Source organism: Loxodonta africana, chromosome 9, assembly GCF_030014295.1.
Source record: "Loxodonta africana isolate mLoxAfr1 chromosome 9, mLoxAfr1.hap2, whole genome shotgun sequence".
Classification (NCBI taxonomy): Eukaryota; Metazoa; Chordata; class Mammalia; order Proboscidea; family Elephantidae; genus Loxodonta; species Loxodonta africana.
In genome coordinates this window covers 19,032,631-19,060,315 of record NC_087350.1, presented here as the reverse complement: position 1 = coordinate 19,060,315, position 27,685 = coordinate 19,032,631, and the positions used below count along the sequence as shown (strand labels likewise).

At 42.5% G+C, this 27,685-nt stretch overlaps 1 protein-coding gene across 4 annotated transcripts in view; it reads left to right on the top strand.

Moving 5' to 3' along the window:
- The window catches only part of ERCC6L2 (ERCC excision repair 6 like 2), a 167,345-nt gene extending 143,146 nt beyond the window's left edge, over nucleotides 1-24,199 (top strand). The window contains exons 19-21 of one of the 4 annotated variants that reach the window (XR_010322946.1): nucleotides 1,055-4,344; nucleotides 21,272-22,449; nucleotides 24,057-24,199. Coding sequence is in view for 1 of the 4 variants with exons in the window: in XM_010587479.3 (XP_010585781.2) it covers nucleotides 1,055-1,067 (13 nt within the window). In the remaining 3 variants the exon portion in view is untranslated. Of the gene's footprint in view, nucleotides 1-1,054; nucleotides 5,883-21,227; nucleotides 22,450-24,056 lie in introns of those variants that run through there. The other 3 variants (XR_010322945.1, XR_010322947.1, XM_010587479.3) reach the window with 3 other exon arrangements.
- The last annotated feature ends 3,486 nt before the right edge of the window (nucleotides 24,200-27,685 follow it).

Genomic DNA, 27,685 nt, shown 5'->3' with positions numbered 1-27,685 from the left:
AGGCCCCGAGGCGGGATGGTGAAAGGCGAGACCGCTCTGCGGCAGCGCCAGGGTCAAGGGGCTCGAGTGGAGGGGTCCCGGGCCAGGACGCGGCCGGCTTGCGGCCGCCGGAGGTGCACGGTGGCCTTGGCTGCGGTCTGGCCCACGGCCGGCTGGAAACCCGGCTTCACCCGACCGGAGCGGCGAGTCTAACCGAAATCACGGGCAGCGGACCGGCCACACTTGCTGGATACCGGAGCGCGGGAAGGGTTGGAGGAAAGGGGAACGCCGACAGAGGCCCGCGCGGTGCCGGGGGAGGAAGGAAATCGCGGAGGGGAAACTCCCGGCGGTTCTAAACGCCGAGTCAGCAGTGCCCGGGCGGCTGCACGGTCCACGCCAGGCAACCCAGGAGCTGACTGTCCACGGAGGAAGTCAGGCTTTACACCTCCGGCTCCACCCAGCCAAGGGCCAGCTGCGCCGGGAAAGAGGCCCCCTCACTAGGTAGACCTCCTGCGCCGCAGCCTGAACCCGCCCCTGGAATGACAGCCGCCTTCTGGGGCGCTGGTTCTGCAGAGTCCCTAAGCGCGCGTCTTCCGCCCACGCCCCCTAAGGTCTCCCCGCAGCTGCGGGCCCTACTTTCCACCTTCCTCCCGCCCTCAGAGCCAGCGCTCTCAGCCAAGTGCCCGCTCCCCACCTGTTATCAAGGCCTGGAGAGAATGTCTACAAAATAGTTCTCGAATCCCACTGCCAAGAGCCCTCGTTCCCACCCCCAGCCCTCATTTGGAAGCCTGCGGATACCTCCTCCCTCCCTAATCCATTCTCCACACAGCTTCCCCGAAAAGCTTGTTAAAACACACTCGGGACTTCAGCGGGGCTGTTTCAAATCTCCTGTTTCCTCTGTTAAGCAGGCGTAATATGGACAGGGCTAGGGCGTGAAGACTGGGAGGGCACTGGCCCACGTGTATTCAGAACTTGCTAGGATGTCATTTACTCCTTAGTCACTTCAAGTGGATTTTCTCATTTAATCTTCCCAACAACCCTTCCAGGTTAGTTATGACTATTGTTTCATTTACAGAGGGAGAAACTGAGGCTCCGGGCAGTGACACAGAGAGTGCGCAGTCGATTCTCCACCATTACAACACGATTAAGCCTGACATTCCTAACAGGGATGGACTGACCCACAGCACCAGCTATGTCCTGGGCACCAGACGGCAGGAGCAGCTGTGAACAGCAGTACTAAGTGGATCAAGCAGGTGGATAACAAGTGGATGTCAGGTTCAGTTTGATCAGGAAGGCCTCAGAGGCCCCTTTGTTCTTCCATCTGCCTTTAGTGGATTAGTGGTCTGCTCTGAGGCTGGACAAGCCAGACCCACCTCCACATGTGTCTCCTGAACTGTGGCACTCCCCCATCAGCTTCCTCCATCCTCCTAATACCCTACTTCTCTTGCTTGGCAGTATCCTGGACAACCACAGGCCCTCCCCCAAGGCAGACACGTGAACACGGGCTCCATGGAGCCCTCCACACCTCTCAGTACCCTCGCCCTTGCCCTGGCATCCCCAGTCTCTGCCCAGCATTCGCCTCTGGCCACTTGTTTTGCATGTGAATGAGTTAAGTCCATGTCTGGGCTGCCTTTATCCTGGGAGGGGTGGGATTTCTGTCACCAATGAGTGGCTGTGAAATGTGGGAGTCAGTAGTGGTCCCCTTTTGAAGACCCAGAAGTGACACCACTAAGGTCAGATCCTGGATCCTGCTTTCTGCACAGGAATTAATGGAGGTCCCACCTGGTCCTTCGTAGCCTGGATAGATGGGCAGAGACCCTGAGGGAAATAGTGAAACGGAGCATCTGATTAGCATTGCTCTAGTCAAATCCCTATTTGTAATTTCGTTGAACTTACCTATTACGTAATAATTATTGTGCTTTTTTATCCTTCCTGGAATATATATTCTACCAGTGAATTTATTATTTTTTATATAATTTCTAATTAATTTTTCTATACAGATCCTGCAGTATAATGAATTAATATGTTCCTTCTAGCCATGGTCTTTGTGACTCACACACAGTGATTGAGTGGGACTATGCAAATAAGGTGTATGGAACCTGTGATAGTTGGAGTTGTATGTCAACTTGGCTAAGCCATGATTCCCAATATTATATGGTTGTCCTCCATTTTATGTATTGTAGATCTGACCTCTACATGTTGATGAGGCAGGATTGGTGTTCAGTGTGTCTTGGACCACAGCCTTGCAAGAGGGTGTGACTCAAGTCCCACCCTTACTCAAGTTATGCCCGTCCCTGGGGTGTGGCCTGCGTGTAAGATATATGTGTGTGTCCTGGCGAGGCTGTCTTTCTTTACATCTGGATCGTGTCCAGTTTGTGATCAGCTGACCTCTGGTTCTTGGGACTTGAGCCAGAGGCCTGCTGTCTGACCTGCCAATTCTGGAATTCCCTGGCCTTCACAGCCAGCAGCCTATCATCTGACCAGATTGGCCAGCTTCCACAGCCTTGTGAGCCAGCAGCCTGTGGTCTGAACTGCCAGTTTGGGCTTTTCAGCCCCTGCAGCCATGTGGGGTGGAAGAAGCCTACACCCAACCCATGGATTTGGGACTTGCCAGCCTTCACAACTGCGTGAGCCATTTCCTTTTTATGGTTTGGTTAGTTGCATCAAATTATGGAGCCCAAAGACTGGAGGGAGTGTACTGAAGGGAGAGGGAGTAGTTGATGTTAAACATGATGGAGTGATACAGCAGTGTGGAAAAGGTGGAGATTTGAGACATCTTTAACCTCCACCTCATAGGAACTAGCTTTGTGCTGATCTTTATAAAAGAAATTATTCATTTAGATCCATAATCAAAAATTCAAAGGGTAGAGAAAAGCATATAGTTTCCCTCCTTCCTTCCCAGTTCCTCTCTCCAGGGGCAATCACAGTTATCGTTCACTGTTATTAGCTTTATTTTTCAGAGATAGTCTATGAATTTATACACATGCTTCACATCTTTTATCTGTCTTTAGTGTTTTCTATATTGACACCCAAAAAGTATACTCATTGTTGCTTTGATAAAAATCAGTGCTATTTCAGAATAGAGTTCAGGGATTCTCAACACTGAGCTTTGCATCATGCCCAGGGCATTTATATTACTCTTCCTCAGTTGCCCCATCAATAAAATGGAGCTGAAACAGGAATAAGGGTATATTATCCTCAGGTAGGGACTTAAAGATTTTACTAATCTTCTGGGTAGAGAACAAGAAATATAGGAGGCATTTCATAACCACTAGAATGGCTATGGAAACCCTGGTTGACATGTTGGTTAAGTGCTACAGCTGCTAACCAAAAGGTCAGCAGTTCAAATCCACCAGGCGCTCCTTGGAAACTCTATGGGGCAGTTCTACTCTGTCCTATAGGGTCGCTATGAGTAGGAATCAACTCAAAGGCAACAGGTCTGGTTTCTGGTTTAGGATGGCTGTTATCAGGAAAATGGAAAATAACAAGTGCTGGTGAGAATGTGGAGACACTGGAATCCTGGTGTATTGCTGATGGGAATATAAAATGATGTAGCCATAGTGGAATAACTTTTGGCAGTTCCTCAAAAAGTAAAACAAAATTACCATATAATCCAGCAATTCCACTCCTAGGTGTACCAAAAGAATTGAAAGCAGAGACTCACACAGATACTTGCATACCAATGTTCATTGCAGCATTATTCAAAAGGTGGAAACAACCCAAATGTCCATCAATGGATGAATGAATAAAGAAGATGTGGTATATCCATACAGTGGAGTATCATTCAGCCATAAAGAGAAATGAAATTCCGGTACATGCTATGATATAGATGAGCCTTGAGAATGTTATGCTAAGTGAAATAAGTCAGACACAAAAGGACAAATATTGTATGACCCCACTTATGTAAAATATCTAGATAGGCAAATGCAGGGAGACAGAGTTTATTAGTGGTTACTAGGGGCTGGGAGAAGGGGAAGTTGGGGAGTTATGGCTTAAGGGCTACTGAGTTTCTGTTTGCAGTGATGAAAAACTTTGGGAAATAGTGATGATGGCAGCACGATATGGTGAACGTAATTAATGTCACTGAATTGTAAGCTTAGAAATGGTTAAAATAGCAAATTTTTGTTATATATGTTTTATCACAATAAAATTTAGAAAAAGAAATACAGGGAGAAGCGAACTATCGGGGATTTAGATCAAGACTTAACACAATGATGACAGTAGGAGTTGTGGGGTGCTGGAATGTACAACTGCAAACCACCCGTTGTGACAACCTGGGGAGACCCACCAGCTGCAAGAGAAACCAGAGAGCGTAACCAAGAAGAGTGGCTTCCTCTTGCTCAAGATGGACGTTCTGGTTTTCTGGTAAGTGGTGTTTTAATATCCACATTTATCTGCTGGAGACTGTCTAGATCTCAGGAGTAATTAGTAACTTTATAATCATTTTCTTAAACACTAACTGTTTTCTGGAAATGAAACAACCACCTATAAAGTTGCTGCTAATCACTGCTCCAATAACGAGAATGATTAAACTCCTATGTCCAGGCAAACTGTAGTTACTTTGCAAACAGAGGCAGGGCAGCATATAGTATGTGACCCCAAAGCTTTTCTTTAACTGCTTAGAAGTTCCTGACTCAGTATTTCTCCCTCCCATCCTCTGGTGGAGGCACTGAGAAGCAGTGAATGAAGAGAATCCAGGGACATGGATTATTTAAAACCTGGTTCATCTGTCATACACTCGCCTAGGTGTTGCTGTAGAGGTATTTTGTAGATGTGGTTAACATCTATAGTCAGTTGACTTTAAAGATTACCCTTGATAGTGTGGGTGGGCCTTATCCAATCAATTGAAGACCTTAAGAGCACAACTGAGGTTTCCTGAAGAAGAATAAATTCTGCCTCACAACTACAGTGTTAACTCCTGATGAGTTTCTAGCCTGCTGGCCTGCCCCACAGATTTCAGACTTGCCAGCCCCTACAATCGTGTGAGCCAATTCTTTTAAGTAAATTTCTTAATAAATAGACATATGGATAGATATAGATATAAGTATAGATGGCACAAGATTGAGCAATCTTTGTTCTGTTACACATAAGGTCACCATTAGCTGGAGATGACTGGAGGGCAACTAACAACATTGTTGTTGTTAGGTGCCGTCAAGTCGGTTCCGACTCATAGAGGCCCTATAGGACAGAGTAGAGCTGCCCCATAGGGTTTCCAAGGAGCAGCTGGTGGATTCGAACTGCTGACCTTTTTTGTTAGCAGCCGTAGCTCTTAACCACTGTGCCACTAGGGCTCCAACAACAACATAAAAAAAAACAAAACCACTGCCATCAAGTCGATTCCGACTCATAACAACAACATAGGTATGGGTATATGGATATAGACATAATCTCTTATTGGTTCTGTTTCTCTGAAGAGCCCTCACTGATAAAGTATTCTTGGTGAGCTTCTATTTCTCAAGTTATCCCATTTGTTTCCTAGGACACTGTCATGGATTGAATTGTGTCCCCCCAAAATATGTGTCAACTTGGTTAGGCCATGTTTCCCAGTATTGTGTGGTTGCCCTCCATTTTGTGATTTTCCTGTGTGTTATAAATCATAATCTATGCTTGTGGTTAAAGAGGATTAGGGTACGACATAACACCCTTGCTTGGGTCACATCCCTGATCCAATGTAAAGGGAGTTTCCCTGGAGTGTGGCCTGCACCCCTTTTATCTTACAAGAGATGAAATGGAAACATGCAGAGAGTGGGGACCTTATACCACTGAGAAAGAAGAACCAGGAGCAGAACCTGTCCTTTGGAGCCCTTTGGACAGAGAGAGGAAGACTTCCCCTGGAGCTGATGCCTTGAATTTGGACTTGTAGCCTACTGGACTGTGAGAAAATACATTTTTTTTTGTTGTTGTTAAAGCGATCCACTTGTGGTATTTCTGTTATAGCAGCACTAGATAACTAAGACAGACACTATCCTCAGTCTAGGGTTAGTCTCACACAACACAATCTTCTAGGGTCTTCTCCATTTATTTTCATGGTTTTAACTAACCTGTATGTGGGCGATCCCAAATCTTCATCACCATTCCTAAACTTTCTTCTGAGTTTCAGACTCACATCGAGTTGCTTTGGTGTGACCATATCCTCTTGGGTGATCTACAGGCATCTCACACTGAGTGTGCCCAAAATGTAATTCTTCATCTTAAACTCTAAACTCACCCTCCCCCTGTATTTAACTTCTGACTCACTTAGTGAAATGACCATCAATCACTGACCTTGTTGCCCAAATCTGAACACCGTCTTTTTTTATTTGGATGCTTCCATTATCTCTCACCCACTATGTTTACTCAGTAACCAAGTCTATGGTTAATCAACATTTTTACCCTCCTCCCAAACAAACCAAGGACCTTAGAGTATTTTAACTCCAAGTTTCCCCTCCAAACTGGTGTGCCGTTTTTATTATGTTTTTATCTCTTTAAAAAAAAAAAAATAATAAGTAACTTAATTAATTAAACACCACTGTTGCTATTTTCTGCAGGTAATTTTGTTTACATTTAGAACAAATTTTTACTTTCTTTGTTTATCATTCCTTTCACTCCTCTGTCCATCAGGGACTATTTTCCTACTACCTGAAGTACATCCAGAATTTCATTTAGTGTCTGCTGGAAAAAATACTCAGTTTTTCTTTTTCTGAAAATGTCTTGATTTCAATCTATATATTGTCTCTGGGTGTTCAGTTCTAGGTTGGGAGTTGTTTTCTCTCAGGATATTGGAGATATTATTCCAACACTACATATAATCTTCCAGGAATGGCTTTCTTTTTATTTTTTCTGCCTGGGATTATTGGTCCTCCTGAAGCTGAGGCCTAGGTCTTTTATAAGACCAGGGAAATTTCTAACCATTATCTTTCCTAATATGCCCCCCTTCCATTCTTATTCTCTTCCGCTTCTAGAATTATGAATAGGTCATGTTAGCCCTTTTTGTTTAATTTTCCGTTTTTTATTACATATCTTTTGTATTTGCTACTTTGTTGTCTCTCTTTCTTACATTTTCTGTAATTTCTGCAGATCTGTCTTCTAGTTCAGTATTCTGTCTTCAGTTGTGCCTAATCTTCCGTTAAATGCATACGTTGAATTTTTAATTGAAATTATATTTTTTTTACTGCTGTTAAATTTGTTTCTTTTTAACATCTACTTTATCATCCCATCTTTGTGTGACAGGGGAACAGTGTCTCCCTCAGTCGGGGGTTGGGTTATGTCTTTTTTCTCTTAAGCCATTTGAGCCAGGAAAACACAAATTTAAGGCCATGTAGCTTGGCAGCTGTCTTCAAAGAGACAACGCTTTACTTACCCCTCTAATTTCCGTTACAATTCATTTTTTTTGGTTTCTGACTATTCCCTATGTTTTTGCCGTTCATCAATGCCTTTTAAAAATTTAGCATACTTTAGGTTTTTTAGCATGACATTCTCTCAGATTATCCAGTCTACCGTACTACAAGAAATAGAGGTCCCAAGAGACTTTTTAGTCAACTCAAATCTTTCACCCCAGCCCCACTCCCAACCTGGCAGTATAGGAGGAAGGAATGCCTGCCTCACACATACCCACATCTTTTCAAGTAAGAGAAAATGTTCCAGCAGAATTTGTTCCCAACCATCCAGGTGACTCATTCCAGAAAATTTTTTCCAAAATACTAGTCCTGGTCCTTTAATGCTTCCAAGTCATTAAAAAAAAAAAATATTCGGTTTTAGAAACTAATAATTCTTAAATAGACCTTTCTTGATGATTTTTCTCAAAACCCCGAGCTATTCACTGGCAACAAATCATCTTCAGAAATTTATAAACGCTTTCGTATCCTAAAGATCTTTCAAAAAGCTTTCATGTTATCTGGTAGGGGTGATTAAAAAGTAAGAAATTGAGGATTATTCAATAAATGGAAAGAAGGAGGCTACAGTAATCCATCAGGATTTCTTAGGTGTTCCTTTATGCAAAGACATCAAAAAGAAATACATCTTTAAGGAAGACGTTACTGTAACTAGCAAAAAAGAAAATGATTAGTCATTATTACATGGATTATTTTTTACTTGGTTTCTGGAGACCATAGAATATTTAAAAGATGTTTCTGTTCTCAAATGGGCAAAAGCATTTGGGCCACCCTGGCCTTCTCAAAGAAGTTCTTTATAGTCTCTTATGCCATTTCATCAATGCCTAACCTATTGTCATCGTGTTGATTCCAACTCGTAGCAATCAATGCTTAATTTACCCTAATCTGGCTTCTAGTTTAATAACTCTGCCTAAACGTCTCTCAGTGAAGTCATCAGTGGCCACTGTGTCAATTCGAGTTCTCCAGAAAGTAGACTTATATGTTTGATATGCAAGAGATTTATTAGGGGCAATACTTGTGAAGGATAAAGGATAAAAGAAGGAGCAGTAGGCAGGAAAATCCTTTAGACTGAAATGTAGTTCTGACACCTCTGAAAGGAGAGAAGGAAGGAAGAAGGAAAGGGTAGGAAGAGCATTAGACTGAGGGCTAGCCCTGAGAAATCTAAGGGAACGCAATATGGAGCTGTAGTGCAAAGATTACCCAACTGGCCAGAAATAGTGAGCCCTTGTACCACCACTGTTCTCAGTCATTGGCTGGGTCCTGGCCCAGAAGAACATGGCCTTGGCTTGAAAGATGAGGCAGATCCTGAAGGTGCCCACAGCTGGAGGCTGCCAGCTAACTGCTCTCCTTGTGGGAGCTTCTCTCTTGAAGGGCTATCTGAGTGGTGTATCTGTACCACTGCCACAGCCACCAGTCAATAAATCCAGCCCTCATCTTCCATGACTTCTTTGAAGCATTGAAGCTGTTGACCACTCCTATCTTTTCGAGTTACTGTCTTGCCTTGAGTTCTGTATCTCAGTATTCTTTTTTTTTTTTAATAATTGTGCTTTAAGTGAAAGTTTACAAATCAAGTCAGTCTGTCACATATAAGCTTATATACACCTTACTCCATACTCCCACTTACTCTCCCCCTAATGAGTCAGCCCGCTCCATCCTTCCAGTCTCTCCTTTCGTGATGATTTTGCCAGTTTCTAACCCTCCTATCTCCCCTCCAGACAGGAGATGCCAACACAGTCTCAAGTGTCCACCTGATACAAGTAGCTCACTCTTCATCAGCATCTCTCTCCAACCCATTGTCCAGTCCGTTCCATGTCTGATGAGTAGTCTTCGGGAATGATTCCTGTCCTGGGCCAACAGAAGGTTTGGGGGCCATGACCGCTGGGATTCTTCTAGTCTCAGTCAGACCATTAAGTCTGGTCTTTTTATGAGAATTTGGGGTCTGCATCCCACTGTTCTCCTGCTCCCTCAGGAGTTCTCTGTTGTGCTCCTTGTCAGGGCAGTCGTCAGTTGTGGCCAGGCACCATCTAGTTCTTCTGGTCTCAGGATAATGTAAGTCTCTAGTTCATGTGGCCCTTTCTGTCTCGGGCTCATAGTTATCCTGTGACCTTGGTGTTCTTCATTCTCCTTTGATCCAGATGGGTTGAGACCAATTGATGCATCTTAGGTGGCTGCTTGTTAACATTTAAGAGTATCTCAGTATTCTTGGTTTTCCTTCAGTGACTCTAGCTGCTCCTTTCTCAGAATTCTTTGCAGATTCTTTTTCGTTTACCTGGTCTTTATATGTTGGTATTCTCCCAGTCTTTGCCCAAGGCCTTCTACACATTCTACTCTATGTTCTATCCAAGGTGATCTCATCTACATCCATGATTCAAATTACCAATTTCAATCTAGGACCAAGTCTTAAAATGGGGGCTACAGGTTCCTGCCCTACAGTGATGTTGGGGCTATTGGTGATTCTGTGGGTTGCTTTATTTGGTTTTACACATGATCCTGTGTCTGAGTCTTCCCCTGTCCTAGATCCTCAGCTTTCTAAGAGCACAATTCATTAATGGTTAGATCTGGGCTAATGTGGACTAACAACTCCCACCCCTCTGGGTTAGAGGAGGTACTGTACTTAAAGGTACTCTGTAAACTGTGACGCTCCACACAAAATATGTTATTATTATCACATTTGCCAGATTACTCTTCCTGAAGTATAGCATGATCATCTGTTTTCAAGGTTTCCTATTTTGTAGAAAAAACATCCCAAATCCCTGTCTTCACATTAAAAACTCAGCCCCAAACATATTTTCCGTTACTTCAATTCATTCACTCTGTTTGGGATCAGCATTTCCCAAATCTGTGTTCCTTGGAACACTAGTACCCCTTGAGATATGAGAGGACGCTCCATGAAAAAAGTCAAGTTATGGAAATGTCCCCCTTCTGGAAGGTCAAAATATACTCTCTCATATCAAAGGTCTGAGAAGTAAAACCTTTTCAACCACAGTTGTCACAAATGACTTAACCACAGAGTCTCTTTTGTCCATATCACACTATAAAACTCCACACAACACAGGTAGGGAACCCTGTTTTAGGCAGGTCCAGCAACTTACACTATTCCTTCTTAAATAAGTTGTACACAAATTCTTGTTACCAGGATTCCCAGGAAAGCCTTACTTCGCTTCCTTTTCAAGCCTGGTTATTCACCTTTCCTTTCTATGGTTTAAGCTATTTTTCTGAATCAGGTTGGCCGGAGTAAGCGCTGTTGCTGGCAAGACTGACAGACACAGACCAGTGGGTGAAAAGACAGTGGGGGGGTCCTAGCCCCACACTGCAAATTTCCCAAATGCTCCTTAACATTTAAATAGATACATTGTGATGTATTCACACTATGGGAAAGGAGCCCTGGTGGCACAGCAGTTAACCAGCTCGGCTGCTAACTGAAAGGTTGGTGATTTGAACCCGCCAGCTGCTCTGTGGGAGACAGATGTGGCAGTCTGCTTCCATAAAGATTTACAGCCTTGGAAACCCTATGAGGCGGTTCTACTCTGGCCTACAGGGTTGCTGTGAGTCAGAATCAACTTGACGGCAATGGGTTTGGTTTTGGTTTTTCACACCATGGGATACTATACAGCAATGAGGGTAAACTATCTCCAGCCACGTGCAACAATGTGGATGAATTTCACAAAAATAATCTGGGCAAAAGAAGCCTGACACGATATGAATCCATTTATATGAAGGTAAAAAATAGACACAACTAATCAATGCCATTAGGATGACAGTTACCACTGGAAATGGAGGGGTTGAAAGAGGGCTACTGATAAGGTATTGTATCTCGATTAGGGTGCTGGTTTCCTGGGTATGTCCAGTTTGTGAAAATTTACGAGCTCGGTGGAGGCTTGTATGTTGCTATGATGCTGGACAAGTTTCTGTGGAGCTTCCAAACTAAAAGGGACTAGGAAGAAAGGCCTGGAGATCTACTTTTGAAAATCAGCCGATGAAAACCCTGTGGGTCACAAAGGTCATGGGGATGGTGCAGGACTGAGCAGCACGGATTCACCATGAGTCAGAGGCTGGCTCAATAGCAGCTACCAACAGCAACAACACAAAACCTTATAATAGATGCAATCTTCCGTGTGTATGTTAAAAAACCCATTGCCGCTGAGTCGATTCCAACTCATAGCGACCCTATACGACAAGGAGTGGCTGGTGGATTTGAACTGCTGGCCTTTTGGTTAGCCCCTGAACTCTTAACCACTGTACCGCCAGAGCACCGTGTATGTGTGACACTCCAATAAAAAGTTTGAGAGGAGGCGTATTGCCACCTAAGATTCCACTGGCAAAACCACTCAAAAGAAACATGCTCAACTCAGCACCAATAGAAATGGAATTCTTCCCCAAGCCATCTTAGCGCACTTCAGATATGTTTGGTCCACATTTGTTCAACTAGCTGCACCCACGGCTTTTACATTTCTGCACGTGTCAAACATTCATTCATTCCACGCATGTTGTTAAGCACCTACTCTTCCTATGAGTCGGAATCGACTTGAGGGCAATGAATTTGGTTTTTGGGCTTACCGTGTTTCAAGCCCTGTTTTAGATACTGGAGATAAAGCAGTAAACGCGCAGACAAGGATCCTGCTCTCACGGAGCTCACAAACTAGTGGGGAAAAGATAATAAACAAGCAAAGAAATAAACAAGGTAATTCCAGATAGAGTTAAGTGGAAGAGATGACATAGACCAGGATGGATTTTTCTTTTCTTTTCTTTTTTTAAGGAAGACTGGTCAGGGAAAGTCTCTCTAAGGAGGTGACACTTGAACCAAGGCCTGAATTGTTGCTTGTACACCAAGGGCACCCAGAGGTCTGTGCTGGGTGGTGGAGGCATCCAAAAGAACCAAAGTGATGTATGTCAGTGCTCGTCCAAAACAAACCGTCTCCCTTTCTCAGTAAGCAGAGGAAGGCTTGAATCCAAGAGAAAATGATTTCCCAGCATCGGCAGAGTCCAAAGCCTGTTCTGATCAAGTTGCTTTCCAAAAGCTATAAAGCCGAGGCACCCAAGCACCAGGACCCCAAAGATGTCCTGGCCAGAGGCCATAACCCAGAGGACAGCAACCAACTCACATGTGTGTTTGCATAACCATTTGCAAGCAAAAAGGAAGTGTTTGGATCCCTAAGCCCCGTTTCCCTCCTATCGCTGCTGGGGACCCACTGCCTAGGTCAACTTAATAGTAACACAAGCCTGACCCTGGTCACCACAGACCTGACCCTGCTGCCCCAAGCCTGGTCCTGGAGCCCTTCGATTGGCCCATCTCAGGAGAGGCAGGCTGGCCATCCTGAGTCCATGCTAACAGCACACAGACATTCCCCCACTCTTTTTGTTGTTGCTCTTGTTTGTTTTTATTAGATCCAACTTACTTTGGACAGCATTGAAGTCAATAAGGGTTGTTGTTGTTAGCTGTCATCAATTCGTCCCCACGCATGGTAACCCCATGGACTAATGAACGAAACGCTGCCCCATCATCCCCATGATCAAGTGCCAATCGGACCATTGTGATCCATAGGTTTTTCACAGGCTGATTTTTGGAAGTAGAGTTCCAGGCCTTTCCTCCTGGTCCGTCTTAGTCTGGAAGCTTTGTTGAAACCCCTTCAGCAACAGAGCAACACGTAAGCCCCCACTGACAGATGGGTTCTGGTTACACATGAAGCCCATTGGCCAGGAGTCGAACCTGGGTCTCCTGCATGGAAGGTGAGAATTCTACCACTGAACCACCACTGCCCCTCAACAAGGTAGAAACAGTTAGATCAGAGGCCTCCAACTCGTCAGTGGCTTGTAAGCAATGCCGCTGAGAGATGCATGTACCTGCAGGCGGGGATGGTGGCTTCTATATCCCCCTCTCTCCAAGCTCCCTCACACACCCTGACCCTCGAAGCCGGCACCCCATGGACCTCCCAAGTCAGAAGCAATGGCACCCTGACAAACCTTCATCAAGGGAAGGCCAGGGACCCTAAACCTGAAAAACCATTCCTCTGTCTCCCACAGAACCCTCCAGGAAATAGCAGATCCATTTCACGTGGGGTGACGGGAGCTGGCCTGTTTAACTAGAATGGAAGCTCCACTTAGCACCTTGCCCAGGTTCCTTTTCCGCGGCTGTCACTCTGCTTCTGGTCAGCTTCTGTGCCAATGACAGCCTGAGTCAGAGGACATTTCCTGTGAACTCTGGCTTGTTTATCTTTGCCTCAAAAAAAACAAAAAGCAAACCCAGTGCCGTCGAGTCCATTCTGACTTATAGCGACCCTACAGGACATAGTAGAACTGCCCCATAGAGTTTCCAAGGAGGACCTGACGGATTTGAACTGCCGACCTTTGGTTTAGCAGCTGTAGCACTTAACGTCTATGCCACCAGGGTTTCCAAAATCTTTGCCTCAGATTCTGAAATTTTGTCAGTGGGGCAGTTCTACTCTGTCCTATAGGGTTGCCATGAGTTGGAATTGATTCGACAGCAATGGGTTTGGTTTTAGGACCCCTGGTGCACAATGGTTAAGAATTGAGCTACTAAAAAAAGGTCAGTAGTTCGAATTCACCAGCTGCTCTTTGGAAGCCCTAAGAGGCAGTTCTACTCTGTCCTATAGGTTTGCTATGAGCTGTTCGTTTTTTAATACGTCTCCCTGGTGGACTCGTTTGGGTATTTATACAAACGCAGTCCTTCTGCTTTGATACTTGGCCTATAAAAAAATAGCAGTCTTTTTATCTGTCAGTAATGTCATGCCCCAGGGCTATGGAAATTCAAAAGGACTCACTCAAACCTTGCAGCAATTGAAACCCAGCTTTTAAGTTTCTGCTGGGACAAATGGATTGTGGTTGACTGCTGACGTAAAGGTTGGTGATTTGAACCCACCTGGTGATACCATAGAAGGAAGGCCGGGCGATGTGGTTCTGTGAAGATTACAGCCAAGAAAACCCTATGGAGCAGTTCTACTCTAACACATGGGGTCCATGAGTCAGAATTGACTCAGTGGCAACTGGTTTGCCTCGGTTTGGTTAGAGAACTCAAGGACAGCCCTGGGCTGGCAGAGCTGGAGAGCTGCTGTGTAGCCAAAATATAATGCAATGGTCTCCATCAGGTCCTTCGTGGCCTGTGAGAAGGTCTACTCCCTCCTATGTAGGTCCAATCTCAGATTCTCAAGGCTCCCACCTGGCTGAAAATGTCAACAATGAATCTTTCTACTTAGCAAATATTTTCTATTTTCCCATTTAAACATGAAGTCAGCAGAGGTACAGCCCAGCCTCCTGTTTAATCTAAGAATCAGGCCCCAAGGGCTGGAAGTTGCCCAGTTAGCAACCTGTACACATAAGATGCCCTCTCTTTGGATAAATGAAAGCTTTCGTGGAAAGTGGCTAAATCTTATAAAAGTAATTTATTTATTTATTTGCTTCTTCGCCAAATTATAATTAATATTCAGCTGTTTGTATAAACCCACCAGTCACCAGTCATACATAATGAACCACGGGAACCTCTTTAAAGTAGAATTTCATCCCAGACATAGTTTCCAGTTTGAATCTGACATATTATACAGGGGAGGATTGCAGGAAACCATAAATAATTCCTGATTCCTACACTGGGTTAATGTATAAGCTTTTTTTTTTTTTTTTTTTTTTGCTGGGAAGAGTCCAGGAAGGAAGAGCAAGCCTTATGCCGACTACGGTGCCCCTTCTTGTATCTAATCACGAAACAAACAGAGATGGCGTTTTCTGTCTGTAGTTATCATTTGGGGAGATTTAAAAAAAAAAATTCTTTGGGGATTTAGGCACGCGGCCGGAATCCAGGTGTCCAGAGCAAGCTCCCCAGGAAGTGAGCAGGTTAAACCAGCAGGATCAGAGCGAAGGGTAGCAAAGGGCCCGTGGGAGCGCCCCACAAGCGCCCGGCGCGCCCTGTCCAGAGGCCCGGCCCGCGGGCCCCCCCGGCCGCCACCTCCCGGCCCCTCCCGCCGCAATCAGACCACAGAAGAAGGGCCCCGTTGTCCGCGCCAAGATTTATGTGTGCGCGCAGCCAAGCTGCTCACTTTCATCGCTGCCAGCTCCCAGCCTTGCCCGCTCTCCGGGCGCTGGGAAACACATCAGAAACCTGGCCGAGGAAGCCTCTGTTCTCCCAGATTGAAAGAAAAGACATCAATCTTCGCGGCCCTGAAAGGCAAGGCCCTGCCTGACGGCGCGCGGCCGGGCCGGGGACTGTGCGAGCCTCCCGGCGCCCTCACCTGCCAGGAAGGGCCTGGGCCAAGGCCGCACACACGCGACGCAGCCCCGGGCCCTCAGCTCCGGAATGCCCGGAGGGCTCTCCAAGGGGAAGCGCCCTCTCACCCTTTGGCAGTATTGCCTGATACCACCCAGCTGCCTGGCGCTGGGTTTGAGGGACACCTGAATTGCTCCGGTTTGCAAAAGTACCTGGAGGAGAAAATAGTTAAAGGATTTAAGGAGTGCGGAGGAACTGCTTGCCTAAGGCTTCCCTCTCAATGGCCCATCAAGATGCCCGAACTCTTGTACAGCTTCTGACGTTTATGAAAATGCAGAGGAGGTTTATTTTTCCGTGACTAGTTATATAATGTAAAAACTGTGATAATGACGTTCAGACCTTCAGAGGAGGCTTCCTGAAAAAGGTGGCCTTTGACAGCCAAGCAACAATTAGGTGTGACATACCGGCAAAGGTATTGCAAGCTAAAGGCCTGTAAGTGCACACATAAGAGGGCACTTGGAGGGATGAATGGAATGTTGCTCCAGAGATCTAAGGAGAGGTGAGGCTGGAATCAGGCGGGGCCTGGGTCCCTAGATGGCGCACACAGTTTGTACTGGACTAAGCTAAAGGTTAGGAGTGGGCAACGTTTCCTCCTGCTGCACATAAAGTTTGCCTGAGTCAGAGCTAATTCAACAGCAAACTAACAACAACAACACCAAATCCTTCTTGGACTGATACTTTTGTAAAATGAATTATCAGGAAAATGAAATTTAAAAAGACGTACAAAATACAAGCCCGACCTTTTTATTATGTTCAACAGATAAAAATTTACCTTGTCAAATTGCTATACAAGTTTAAAATGCTTATGTTCAATTTCTTCACTTATCTCCCTGCAGACCAATAGCAAACAGATTCCAAACTTGTAACAGCCTGTGGCCCAGACCTTGAGTAGCACTGCCTGGGACAATGTGAGGCTCTCCATCCTGGGCTGCAGAGGAATGTATAAGAGCCCACTTTTACCGAGCTCTTACGTGTACACACCTACATATAGTCATCATTTAAGCAGCACAACTCTGTGAAGTAAAGATACTGCTATTATCCCCAGTTTATAGATGAGAAAACTGAGTCACAGAGAGGTTAGGTGTCTTGCCCAGTGTCATCAGGTAGGAGAAAGCAATTGTGACTGTAAATTCCAGTGGTATGGCCTCAGATCCATATTTGCTCTTGCTATTGTATGGTTTTGTTTTCCAAGATTAATTTATTGATTGATATCATATGGGAGAAAGATGGAAGGCTCCCAGACCTTGGCTAGAGTGGCCAGGGTGAAAAGATGCCGTCTACCGAAGCAGGAAATCCAATTGAAGAGCAAATCTGGGGGAAACGTGATTGGTTCAGTTGTGAACATATTGAGATTGACGTTCACGCATGACTTCCAGGTGGGAGCAGGACCAAAGGCAGCTGGGCAGTAAGTGTGACCTCCTGAAAAAGATCTCGGCTAGAAATACAGTTGAGAAATGCCAGGGCAAGGATGAATTTGATGATATGCCTCAGAAACTGAAGAACATTCTAGGAAGAAAAGGAGCCAAAGGGAAGGGAGGAGCAAGAGGAAAATGGAAGGAGACAGTGTCAAGGGAAGGAGGTACCAATGGGGTGACCAGGGCTGCACCAAGGCCACAGAAGTCAGGATAATCTAGTGCCTGTGGACTTGGCCATGGGGTAGCCCCTGACAGCCTTAATGAGGGCAGAGTAGAGAGTATCATGGAGGACATGAAGTTGGAGGCTAGGTTGCAGAGGGTTGAGAAATGGGTGGTGTTGGGAAGGGTAGAAGGAGAGAGCAAGCGTGCAGGCTGCTCTTTCTAGAAGCTTAACTGTGAGTTGGGGGAGAGATAGGACAGTACCTGAAGGATAAGTATGGGTGTGTTAGGGGCTGGAGGTAGATATTGGACCAAGGATAGGGTTATTTTGTTCTGTCTTCAAGGAAAAAAAGAAAAAATAAGAAATTCTAGAACAAACATGAGTTTGTTCATAGTTGGCGGGGTAGGGAGTGTCTTAGTCATCTAGTGCTGCTGTAACAGAAATACCACAAGTGGATGTGGTATTTATTCTCTTACAGCCTAGGAGGCTAAAAATCTGAATTCAGGGTGCCAGCTCCAGGGGAAGTCTTTCTGTTTCGGTCAGCTCTGGAGGAACTTCCTTGTCATCAATCTTCTATCAATCTAGGAGCTTCTCAGCACAGGGACACCAATTCCAAAGGACGTGTAGCTCTCCCAGCACTTCTTTCTTGGTGGTATGAGTGCCTTCTCCTCTCTGCTTGCTTCTCTCTTTTATAGCTCAGAAGAGATTGACTCAAAATACAAGCTAATCCTGTATATTGAGTCCTACCTCATTAACATAACTGGCTGTAATCCTGTCTCATTAACATCGTAGAGGTAGGATTTTCAACACAAAGGATAATCACATCAGATGACGAAATGGTGGACAACCACACAATACTGGGAATCATGGCCTAGCCAAGTTGATACACATTTTAGGGGGACAAATTCAATCCATAACAGGAAATAAGCCAGTAGAAGAGGTGAAAGATCGAGAGGAATTTGTGCTGATTGCTGAAAGGATGGATAATTGTATCCAGAGTGATCACGTTGAATAAAAGGAGAGAAACCCCTCTTTACCTCAGATGGGAGGAGTGAATGAGGAAAAGCTCCTAATCTGTTAGGAGTGAAAGAAGAGTTTTATTGAGGAATAATACAACTCAAGCTGAGGAGCACAAAGTGCTCTGACACAAAGGAATGCAGGGTTTTAATGCTATTGTGACTGCAACCACAAACAGACCTTTCTTCATATTAGTTAATCCCTTTTCAAACACATTCTTCCTGAGGGCAAATAATTTTTTTTCAAGAGCAATCTACACACACTTCCTAGAATCATAGTCTGGCAAGCATAACCACATTTGTTTGCAAAGTAAGACTTGTTTCCTAGAAAGTGGTGCTCATACTTTACAAGCAGCAGCAGGGGCTTAAAACAAAATGGAGTCCAATCCAGAACTGTGTCAGCCATTTTAGTTAAGCCAAACAGGTTTACATTGCTCCTTCACACTTCCCCCCTTTTGATCAAGAGTCTCCATGAATATTCTTTGATAACCGTTATGAGAGTGTTTTCTTCCACATGAATTTTTTTGTTGGATTGACCTTTTTCATAAGTTCAATTCTTCGTGTACTTTTTCTCCATACCATAGCTTGGACACTCTGCTTCTCTGATCCTCTAGTTGTGGTATGAGTGCAGTGAGGCCACATTTGGAGGAATAACTTGACACCCTAAAAGGCTAACTCAAAGCTGTGAAGTTGGTCTGATTTAAGGACTTAGTTTCTTCAAGATATATAACTCTCTGCATAGCAGGAGGGTCTATGATTTGATTACAAGCATTAGATAGACTTTTCATGCAACATTTAAAAAGACCTGTGATAATTATTACAGAATGAAGATAACTAATCTAATTAGTAGAATAGAGTGCAACCAGGAAACAATGTCATTGGGTAAACAACTAAAATGTCTAAAAAGGGAGAGTCAGGCATAGGAAGTATTGAATGTAGCCAAGTACCTTTCTGGTGAATTTTTCTAATATCTTGTTCTATTTCTCCTCTAGTATTTATCCAAGTACAGTAGAAGGTATTAGCAATGGAACAAATTTCTCCTTGTTAAGCTAGGAAGAAATGAAGAGTTACTCTATGACCTAACTGTATTTAAGATTATTTGCTCAGTGTACACATTAAATAGATATGGTGAAAGGATACAACCCTGATGTACACCTTTCCTGACTTTAAACCACATAGTATCCCCTTGTTCTGTTCAAATGACAGCCTCTTGATCTATGTACAGGTTCCTTATGAGGACAATTAAGTGTTCTGGAATTCCCATTCTTCACAATGTTATCCCTAATTTGTTATGACCCACACAGTCAAACACCTTAGCATAGTCAATAAAACACAGGTAAACATCTTTCTGGTATTCTCTGCTTTCAGCCACAATCCATCTGACATCAGCAATGATATCCCTCATTCCACATCCTCTTCTGAATCTGGCTTGAATTTCTGGCAGTTCCCCATCAAAAGCAGCCACTTTTGAACGATCTTCAGCAAAATTTATTTGCATGTGATATTAATGATATTGTTGATAATTTTCGAATTTGGTTGGATCACCTTTCTTGGGCATAAGCATACATATGGATCTCTTGCAGTTGGTTGGCCAGGTAGCTGTCTTCCAAATTTCTTGACATAGACAAGTAAGCATTTCCAGCACTACATCCATTTTGTTGAAATGTCTCAGTTGGTATTCCATCAATTCCTGTAGCCTTGTTTTTCGCCAATGTCCTCAGTGCAGCTTGGACCTCTTCCTTCAGTACCATCAATTCTTGATCATACACTACCTCCTGAAATGGTTGAATATCGACCAATTCTTTCTGGTAAGTGACTCTGTGTATTCCTTCCATCTTTTTTGGATGCTTCCTGCATCATTTAATATTTTCCCCATAGAATCCTTCAATATTGCAACTCAAGGCTTGAATTTTTTCTTCAGTTCTTTCAGCTTCAGGAATGCCACAAGTGTTCTTCCCTTTCGGTTTTCTATCTCCAGGTCTTTGCATATGTCATTATAATGCTTTACTTCGTCTTCTGAAGCTGCCCTTTGGAATCCTGTTCAGCTCTTTGACTTCATCTTTTTTCCTTCTGTTTTAGCTACTCTATGTTCAAGAGCACATTTCAGAGTTTCTTCTGACATCTACTTTGGTCTTTTCTTACTTTCCTGTCCTTTTAATGACCACTTGCTTTCTTCATGTATGATGTCCTTGAACAACTTGTCTGATCCTCGGTCATTAGTGTCCAATGCATCAAATCTATTCTCGAGATGGTCTCTAAATTCAGGTGGGATATACTCAAGGTCATACTTTGCCTTTCATGGGCTTGTTCTACTTTTCTTCAACTTCAATTTGAAATTGCATGTGAGCAATTGATGGTCTGTTCCGAAGTTGGCCCCTGGCCTTGTTCTGATTGATGATATTGAGCTTTTCCATCAGCTCTTTCCACAGATGTAGTAGATTTGATTCCTGTGTATTCCATCTGGTGAGGTCCATATATATAGTCACTGTTTAGGTTGGTGAAAAAAGGCATTTGCAATGAAGAAGTCATTGGTCTTACAAAATTCTATCATGCAATCTCTAGCATCATTTCTAGCACCAGCACCATATTTTCCAACTACTGGTCCTTCTTTGTTTCCAACACTCACATTCTACTCACCAGTAATTATCAATGCATCCTGATTGCATGTTCAATGAATTTCAGACTGCAGAAGTTGGTAAAAAATCTTCAGTTACTTCATCTTTGGCCTTAGTGGTTGTTACATAAATTTGAATAATAGTCATATTAACTGGACTCCTTTGTAGGTATATGGATTATTATCCTATCACTGACAGCATAGTATTTCAGGATAGATCTTGAAATGTTTTTTTGGACGATGAATACAATGCCATTCCTCTTTAAGTTCTCATTCCTGGCATAGCAGACCATATGATTCTCTGATTCAAAGTGGCCAATACCAGTCCATTTCAGCTCACTAATGACTAGGATATTGATTTTTATGCATTCCATTTCATTTTTGACGATTTCTAATTTTCCTAGGTTCATACTTTGTAATTCCATCTTTTATTAATGGACATTTGCAGCTGTCTCTTCTCATTTTGAGTTGTGCCACATCAGCAAATGAAGGTCTGCAAAGCTTGACTTCATCCACATCATTAAGGTCAACTCTACTTTGAGGAAGCAACTCTCCCCAGTCGTATTTTGAGTACCTTCCAACCTGAGGGGCTCATCTTCTGGCACTATATCAGACAATGTTCTGCTGCTATTCATAAGGTTTTCACTGGCTAATTCTTTTCAGAAGTAGACTGCCAGGTCCTTCTTCCTCGTCTGTCTTAACAATTCAAGAAGCTGGACTGTATGAAGACGAATTCAGCATCAGGATTGGAGGAAGATTCATTAACAACCTGTGATATGCAGACGACACAACTTTGCTGAAAGAGTGAAGAGGACTTGAAGCACTTAATGATGAAGGTCTAAGACTACAGCCTTCACTATGGATTATACCTCAACATAAAGAAAACAAAAATTCTCATAACTGGACCAATAAGCAACATCATGATAAAAAGAGAAGAGATTGAAGTTGTCAAGGATTTCATTTTACTTGGATTCACAATCAACACCCATGGAAGCAGCAGTCAAGAAATCAAAAGGTGTGTTGCATTGGGCAAATCTACTGTAAAGGACCTCTTTAAAGTGTTGAAAGGAAAGATGTCACCTTGAAGACTAAGCTGTGCCTGACCCAAGCTATTGTGTTTTCCGTTGCTTCACAGGCATGTGAAAGCTGGATGATGAATAAGGAAGACAGAAGAATTGATGCCTTTAAATTGTGTTGGTGAAGAATATTGACTATACCATGGATTGCCAAAAGAATGAACAAATCTGTCTTGGAAGAAGTACAACCAGAATTCTCCTTAGAAGGAAAGATGGCAAGACTATGTCTCACATACTTTAGACATATAATCAGGAGGGATCAGTCCCTGGAGAAGAACATCATGCTCGGTAAGCTGGAGTGTCAGCGAAAAAGAGGAAGACCCTCATCGAGATGGATTGACACAGTGACTACAACAGTGAGCTCAAGCATTACAATGATTGTGAGGACGAGGCAGGACCAGGCAGTGTTTCATTCTTTTGTCACCATGAGTCAGAACTGACTTGATGGCACCCAGCAACAACAATACTGTTTTAACAAAGGATTCTAAAGACTTCTGTTGGGCTGCCATTCCATCTGCAATATTACCATCAATTTGAGCCATTGTAGCAGGTAAGTACCAAATAGATCTTTCAAGTTGGGGAACACTGTAGTTGGGTAAGAATATCCACCTCATCCCAAGCTCATCAGCTATTGGATTATCTTGTAACATAGAGTCTCTCTTATTTCAAACAAGAATTTTTATCACTAGTTCAGTGATTACTTTTGTTATAGATGTAGGTATGTAAGGGAATTCCTAAAGTCCCTAAAGTGCATTGGCCCATCATTTTCCAGTAATCTAAGCAAGGTAATGTCCAGGCAGAAGGGTGATCACATGGAATAGGGTCCTGTATTGTGGGATAACCTGATCCTCTACATAAAAACACATAACCAGAGAGGCACAGATCGTTCCATTTTTGGTAGTATTGTGTGGGAAAGGGATGATTTGATTGGCCTTCTCAAGCCAATTTTCTATTAAAGAATTATTACAGATGGACAATCATCCCAACTTTAGCCAGTACCAAAGTTCAGTACAAACATGCATTAATTCTCTCAGGCCCCCTGTTAAATTCACTACATGGGCATTTTTCCAGAATCTAGGGGGTCTATCATGTGAGATAAGAAAATCATTTGGGCAATAAGAAGGGTTCCAAGTAGCTTTAGAGCAATTCTTGCTCATAATTTGGATTAAATTAAAGCATTGTTCTGAGATTGGGTCTGCAATCCAGGGGATGCCATAATCTAACAAGTATGGCTCATTTAAAGATGAGGCTGAAGTTAACAGTAGCATTTGCTATAAAACTGTAATTTAATATGGGAGATGCTAATGGATCTGAATTTTCATGCACAGATTGTAGAGAAGGATGACAGATCCAACATTCAGTCAAATTACTGGCACTAGCTATTGACTGGGCTAATTTAACAAATGCCTTCTCTCTCCAAGTGTTAGAAGCAACTGTTAGAAAGAAAAGAATAAGGTTTAAATAGGCTTTCATAGTGAATAAAACTACCAGAAAATAAGACCACAGGTATACAATAAGGATAGCTATAATCACCAAGCAAAGCCCATAGAATTCAGTTACATGCATGACGTCTTGTTCTGTGTTCTTGGGATGAGATGTCTACTCCCACAGTCATCTTCTTCAGGCCACAGCAGCATTTAAATGTAATTTTCAGACCTCAAGAGAGTCGACAAGTCCAAAGAGGTCTACTAGCCTTGTTAAGTTGTGACAAATGGATCCAGGGCTTAACTCCTTTCAGCTTCGCTGCACATGGGCTGGTGAGGAGAACTAAGTAAAGTTCCTTCCAACAAGGTCCCAGTAGTTCTTTAATTGATGTCTCTTCAAATACATATATTCCTCAAGGACAATGTTAGGTGACTCCTGAATGTTTGATTTCTGGTCATCAAACACTTCTCTAACCTATGAAAGATTATTTCTTATAACACTGCATTAATGATTGACAGTATTTCAACAGGTCAGGTTGTACAGTGTTAGTGTTAGTGCAGGCAACATAGGGAAGGACCATGGGCCTCCCAGTAATTATTTCATAGGGAGTAAGCTTGTGAGGTCCAAATGGTGTGGACCTCAAATTTAAAAGAACCAAGGGAAGGACCTTAATCCAAGATAAACTTAAGATTTCTCAAAGCTTTGATATTTGTGTTTTTATTATTCCATTAGTTCTTTCTACTAGACCAGAAGACTGAGGATGACAAAGGCAATGTAATCTTTGATAAAAGAGAAAAACTCAGTATAGTTCTTGGATAACTTGCTTGGTGAAATGAGTTCCCCAATCATCACAAAGAGTTTTTGGTGCTCCCCAGGTGGGTATGATGTTTCTTTGTTACAAAAGCTGCAGTAGCATGGTAACAAGGAAAGGCTTCTATCCAGTGTCAAAAATCTACAAATCATTACTAAAACATATTTATAACCATCTGAGGGTGGGAGCTAAATGAAATCTAGCTGCCATTCAAGCATAGGTCCAGAGGGTAAGGGATATTGTCTGGGTAGGGCTTTAAGGTGTTTTCTGGGATTATAGCAAGGGCAAATGGGACAGAAATGGCTCATGTGGCTGTGGAGGCTGGCAAGTCCCAACTTCATGGCTCAACCGTCAGGCTGAATGCTTCTCCCAACTCACATGGTTGCAGGGGCTGATGAACCCAAAATCTGCAGGCCACACGGATCACAAAATGGAGGAAGATTACATAATACATGCTAAACCACTGAGAATCATGGCCTAGCCAAGCTAACACATAACCTTAACCACCCCAGGTGCCTCTTTGTGCATAGTAACAGGGTCAAGGACCATTCAGTTTTGAAGAACTACTTCTCTCATCATAGTCATTTCAGTATTCATTTCTTGGAGTTCGTGGGTGAAATCATTTAAAACACTCTGAATATATTAAGTCAGAACTTTGACATGAGCCATAACATCTTCTAATCCTATTTGAGGTATAAAGTAAAAGACAAATGATTATACCATTGAAATACAGATCTAGACTAATAAGCTCTGAAAAAGGAGGATGTCAGCTGGAAGAGGTAAGTCAGTTAATATGCGACCTTGGATCCAGCACAGTCCCATAGTACACCTACTAATCCATCCAGGTTAGAGCCACATAACCAAGATGTACCAGTTGAACTAGTCAAATAGCAAGAATCAGGAGATGAGAAAAATTCTTACCATAGGATATCCTATAGTCAGCATAGTGTTATTGGTTAATGGAATAGCTAATTCTTACATTGAAAAGGGAAAGAAAAATAAAAAATGGTTTCCTATATTTAGAAAATAGAACATTGAGCATCAGTAATATTTTCATATAAACCTTATAATAATTCTTTTATTTTACTCAGTCCTATATAGCTAATTGGAAACCCTGGTGGCGTAGTGGTTAAGTGCTACGGCTGCTAACCAAACGGTCGGCAGTTCAAATCTGCCAGGTGCTCCTTGGAAACTCTATGGGGCAGTTCTACTCTGTCCTATAGGGTCGCTATGAGTCGAAATCAACTCGACAGCACTGGGTTTGGTTTTGGTTTTTTATATAGCTAATTTTGGTTCCATGTAATTGTGGATCACCAGCAGTCTGAAAACCCCGTCAGCTTCTACGTAAATGTTCTAGAAATTCTGGTTTAGTCCAATTGTACCCACATTTGGAATATTATAGTCCTCTTTATAAGTCTGATACAGTCCATTTTTGTTGAAATATTTTGGTCAAATGTTTTCAGTAAATCAGCAAAGTAAAACTTATCTGCACGTGACAACTTAAATGTCCAGGGCTAACTTATAATAATAATTCTTAAAAGTGAAAAACCTGATGGGAATTAGCTACAAAAATCATGCAAAGCCAAATAAAGTCAATTAAAAAGAAACTTTAGACAAAAACATCTCTAAACATGGTGATTAACCTTGTTCTCAAAGAGCTTCAAATGTACCACATAATAATCTTGAGTCATAATACTAAACTGTCAGGATATACCAAGAATATAACAAGATTATCAAGTCTCTAAACCTCTGAATCCTTGCTTTTAATCTTAGAAGCAAGGATGGCAAGACTATGTCTCACACAATTTGGACATGTTATCAGAAGGGATCAGTCCCTGGAGAAGGACATCATGCTTGGTAAAGTAGAGGGTCAATAAAAGTGAGGAAGACCAACCACGAGATGGATTGACACAGTGGCTGCAACTATTGGCTCAAGCATAACAACGATTGTGAGGATGGCGCAGAGCAGGCACTGGTTTTTTCTGTTGTACGTAGGGTCACTATGAGCCGGAACCAACTCAACGGCACCTAACAACAACAACAAACCTCTGAATAGTAATAAAAATTCCATGGGTAAATGATGAGAATTCCCCAGTTAAAACTATTGGCTTTGATGATGCTAGATTCAAAGGAAACAAAGGTGCAACCAAGTTAGCAACTGAAAGAATAAAGCTATGACATAACATTATGTGCTTATTTAATATCATGCAAATATTACTGACACATAAATTTTAATGCAAAGAAAATTTGGTGCTTCTGATTTGAAAACATGTTTCATGTGGCTCATAACATATTAAACTTTATTTATTTATTTATTTATTAGCACTTTTCTTTTTATAAAAGAGAAACAAATCTTTTGTGGCTTTCCATGAAGTTTCAATGTTGTCAGGAGTTTATCGTAGGTCACCAAGAAACAATAAAATTATTTACCAAAGATCTTAAAGGTAAAAACCTTAGCTTTTTTCAAAGCCACGTGACTTGGTTTTTGACTCAAGAATTCATTCTAATAAGACGTCAAACCTTTGCCTTCGGGGCAAACTGTGCAAAGAATAAATCAGTAATTAAAGAAAATTTTGTTATTTTAACAGTGAGAACCCAATTATTTGCTCTATTTGCTATTTTGGACTCCAGCTCTTAAAAATCTCATAAATTAACCCATTAAACTTTAGCCAAAATAGATTAAAAAAATTTTTGAACATATTAAATAAATTCCCTTTTAATAAACCTTTAAATATTGGCTTTGTTGCGCATCTCTTATAATACAACACTTTAGGTGGCAAAAATGAGCACACTCATTTATATATATATATATCCTTTCTCTATGGCATAAAAATCAAAAGTATATAAACTTAAATTATAAGGAATATCTGTTAATTCAATGTCAGTAAGCTACCTAAAGATCTTGGAAATTATTGTAAGCCTATATACCACATTTTTTTTATATACCACAAAACATAATTATTATTGAAATAAAGTTTGCTTAAATTGTCCATATTTTATTCAAACCTTTACCATTTCCTGTGTCTTTTTAAATCTAATGTTACATTTTAGCTACTGGTTTTTTTTTTTTTTTTGAATCAAAATATCTCCATCTACCCTACCATTTCATTTCAGGTGCGTCTCGTTGTGATTTCTTTCTTTTGGCTTCTTAGAATCCCTCTACAACAGAGAGAACTTATTTATAGTTCTTTTATGATGTGGGTCCATCATATAGTACCCACTGCCATGGAGTCAATTCCAACTCATAGCAACCCTACAGGACAGAGTAGAACTGCCCCATGTCTGTAAATCTTTACAGAAGCAGACTGCCACATCTTCCTCCCGTGGAGCTGCTGGTGGTTTTGAACCACTGACCTTTCAGTTAGCCGCTGAATGCTTTAACCAGTGTGCCACCAGGTCTTCTATGGTAATTATATTAAAACAGCATTTTTCTTATTTTCTTTTGTCTTAAAAGGGGTTCACCTAGTTGGGAGGAGTCCTTCAACAGCTTCCCTAGAGCTACATGGCCTCAGAGTTTGGGGGCTGAGGAGATCTGATCCTGTCCTGCCCT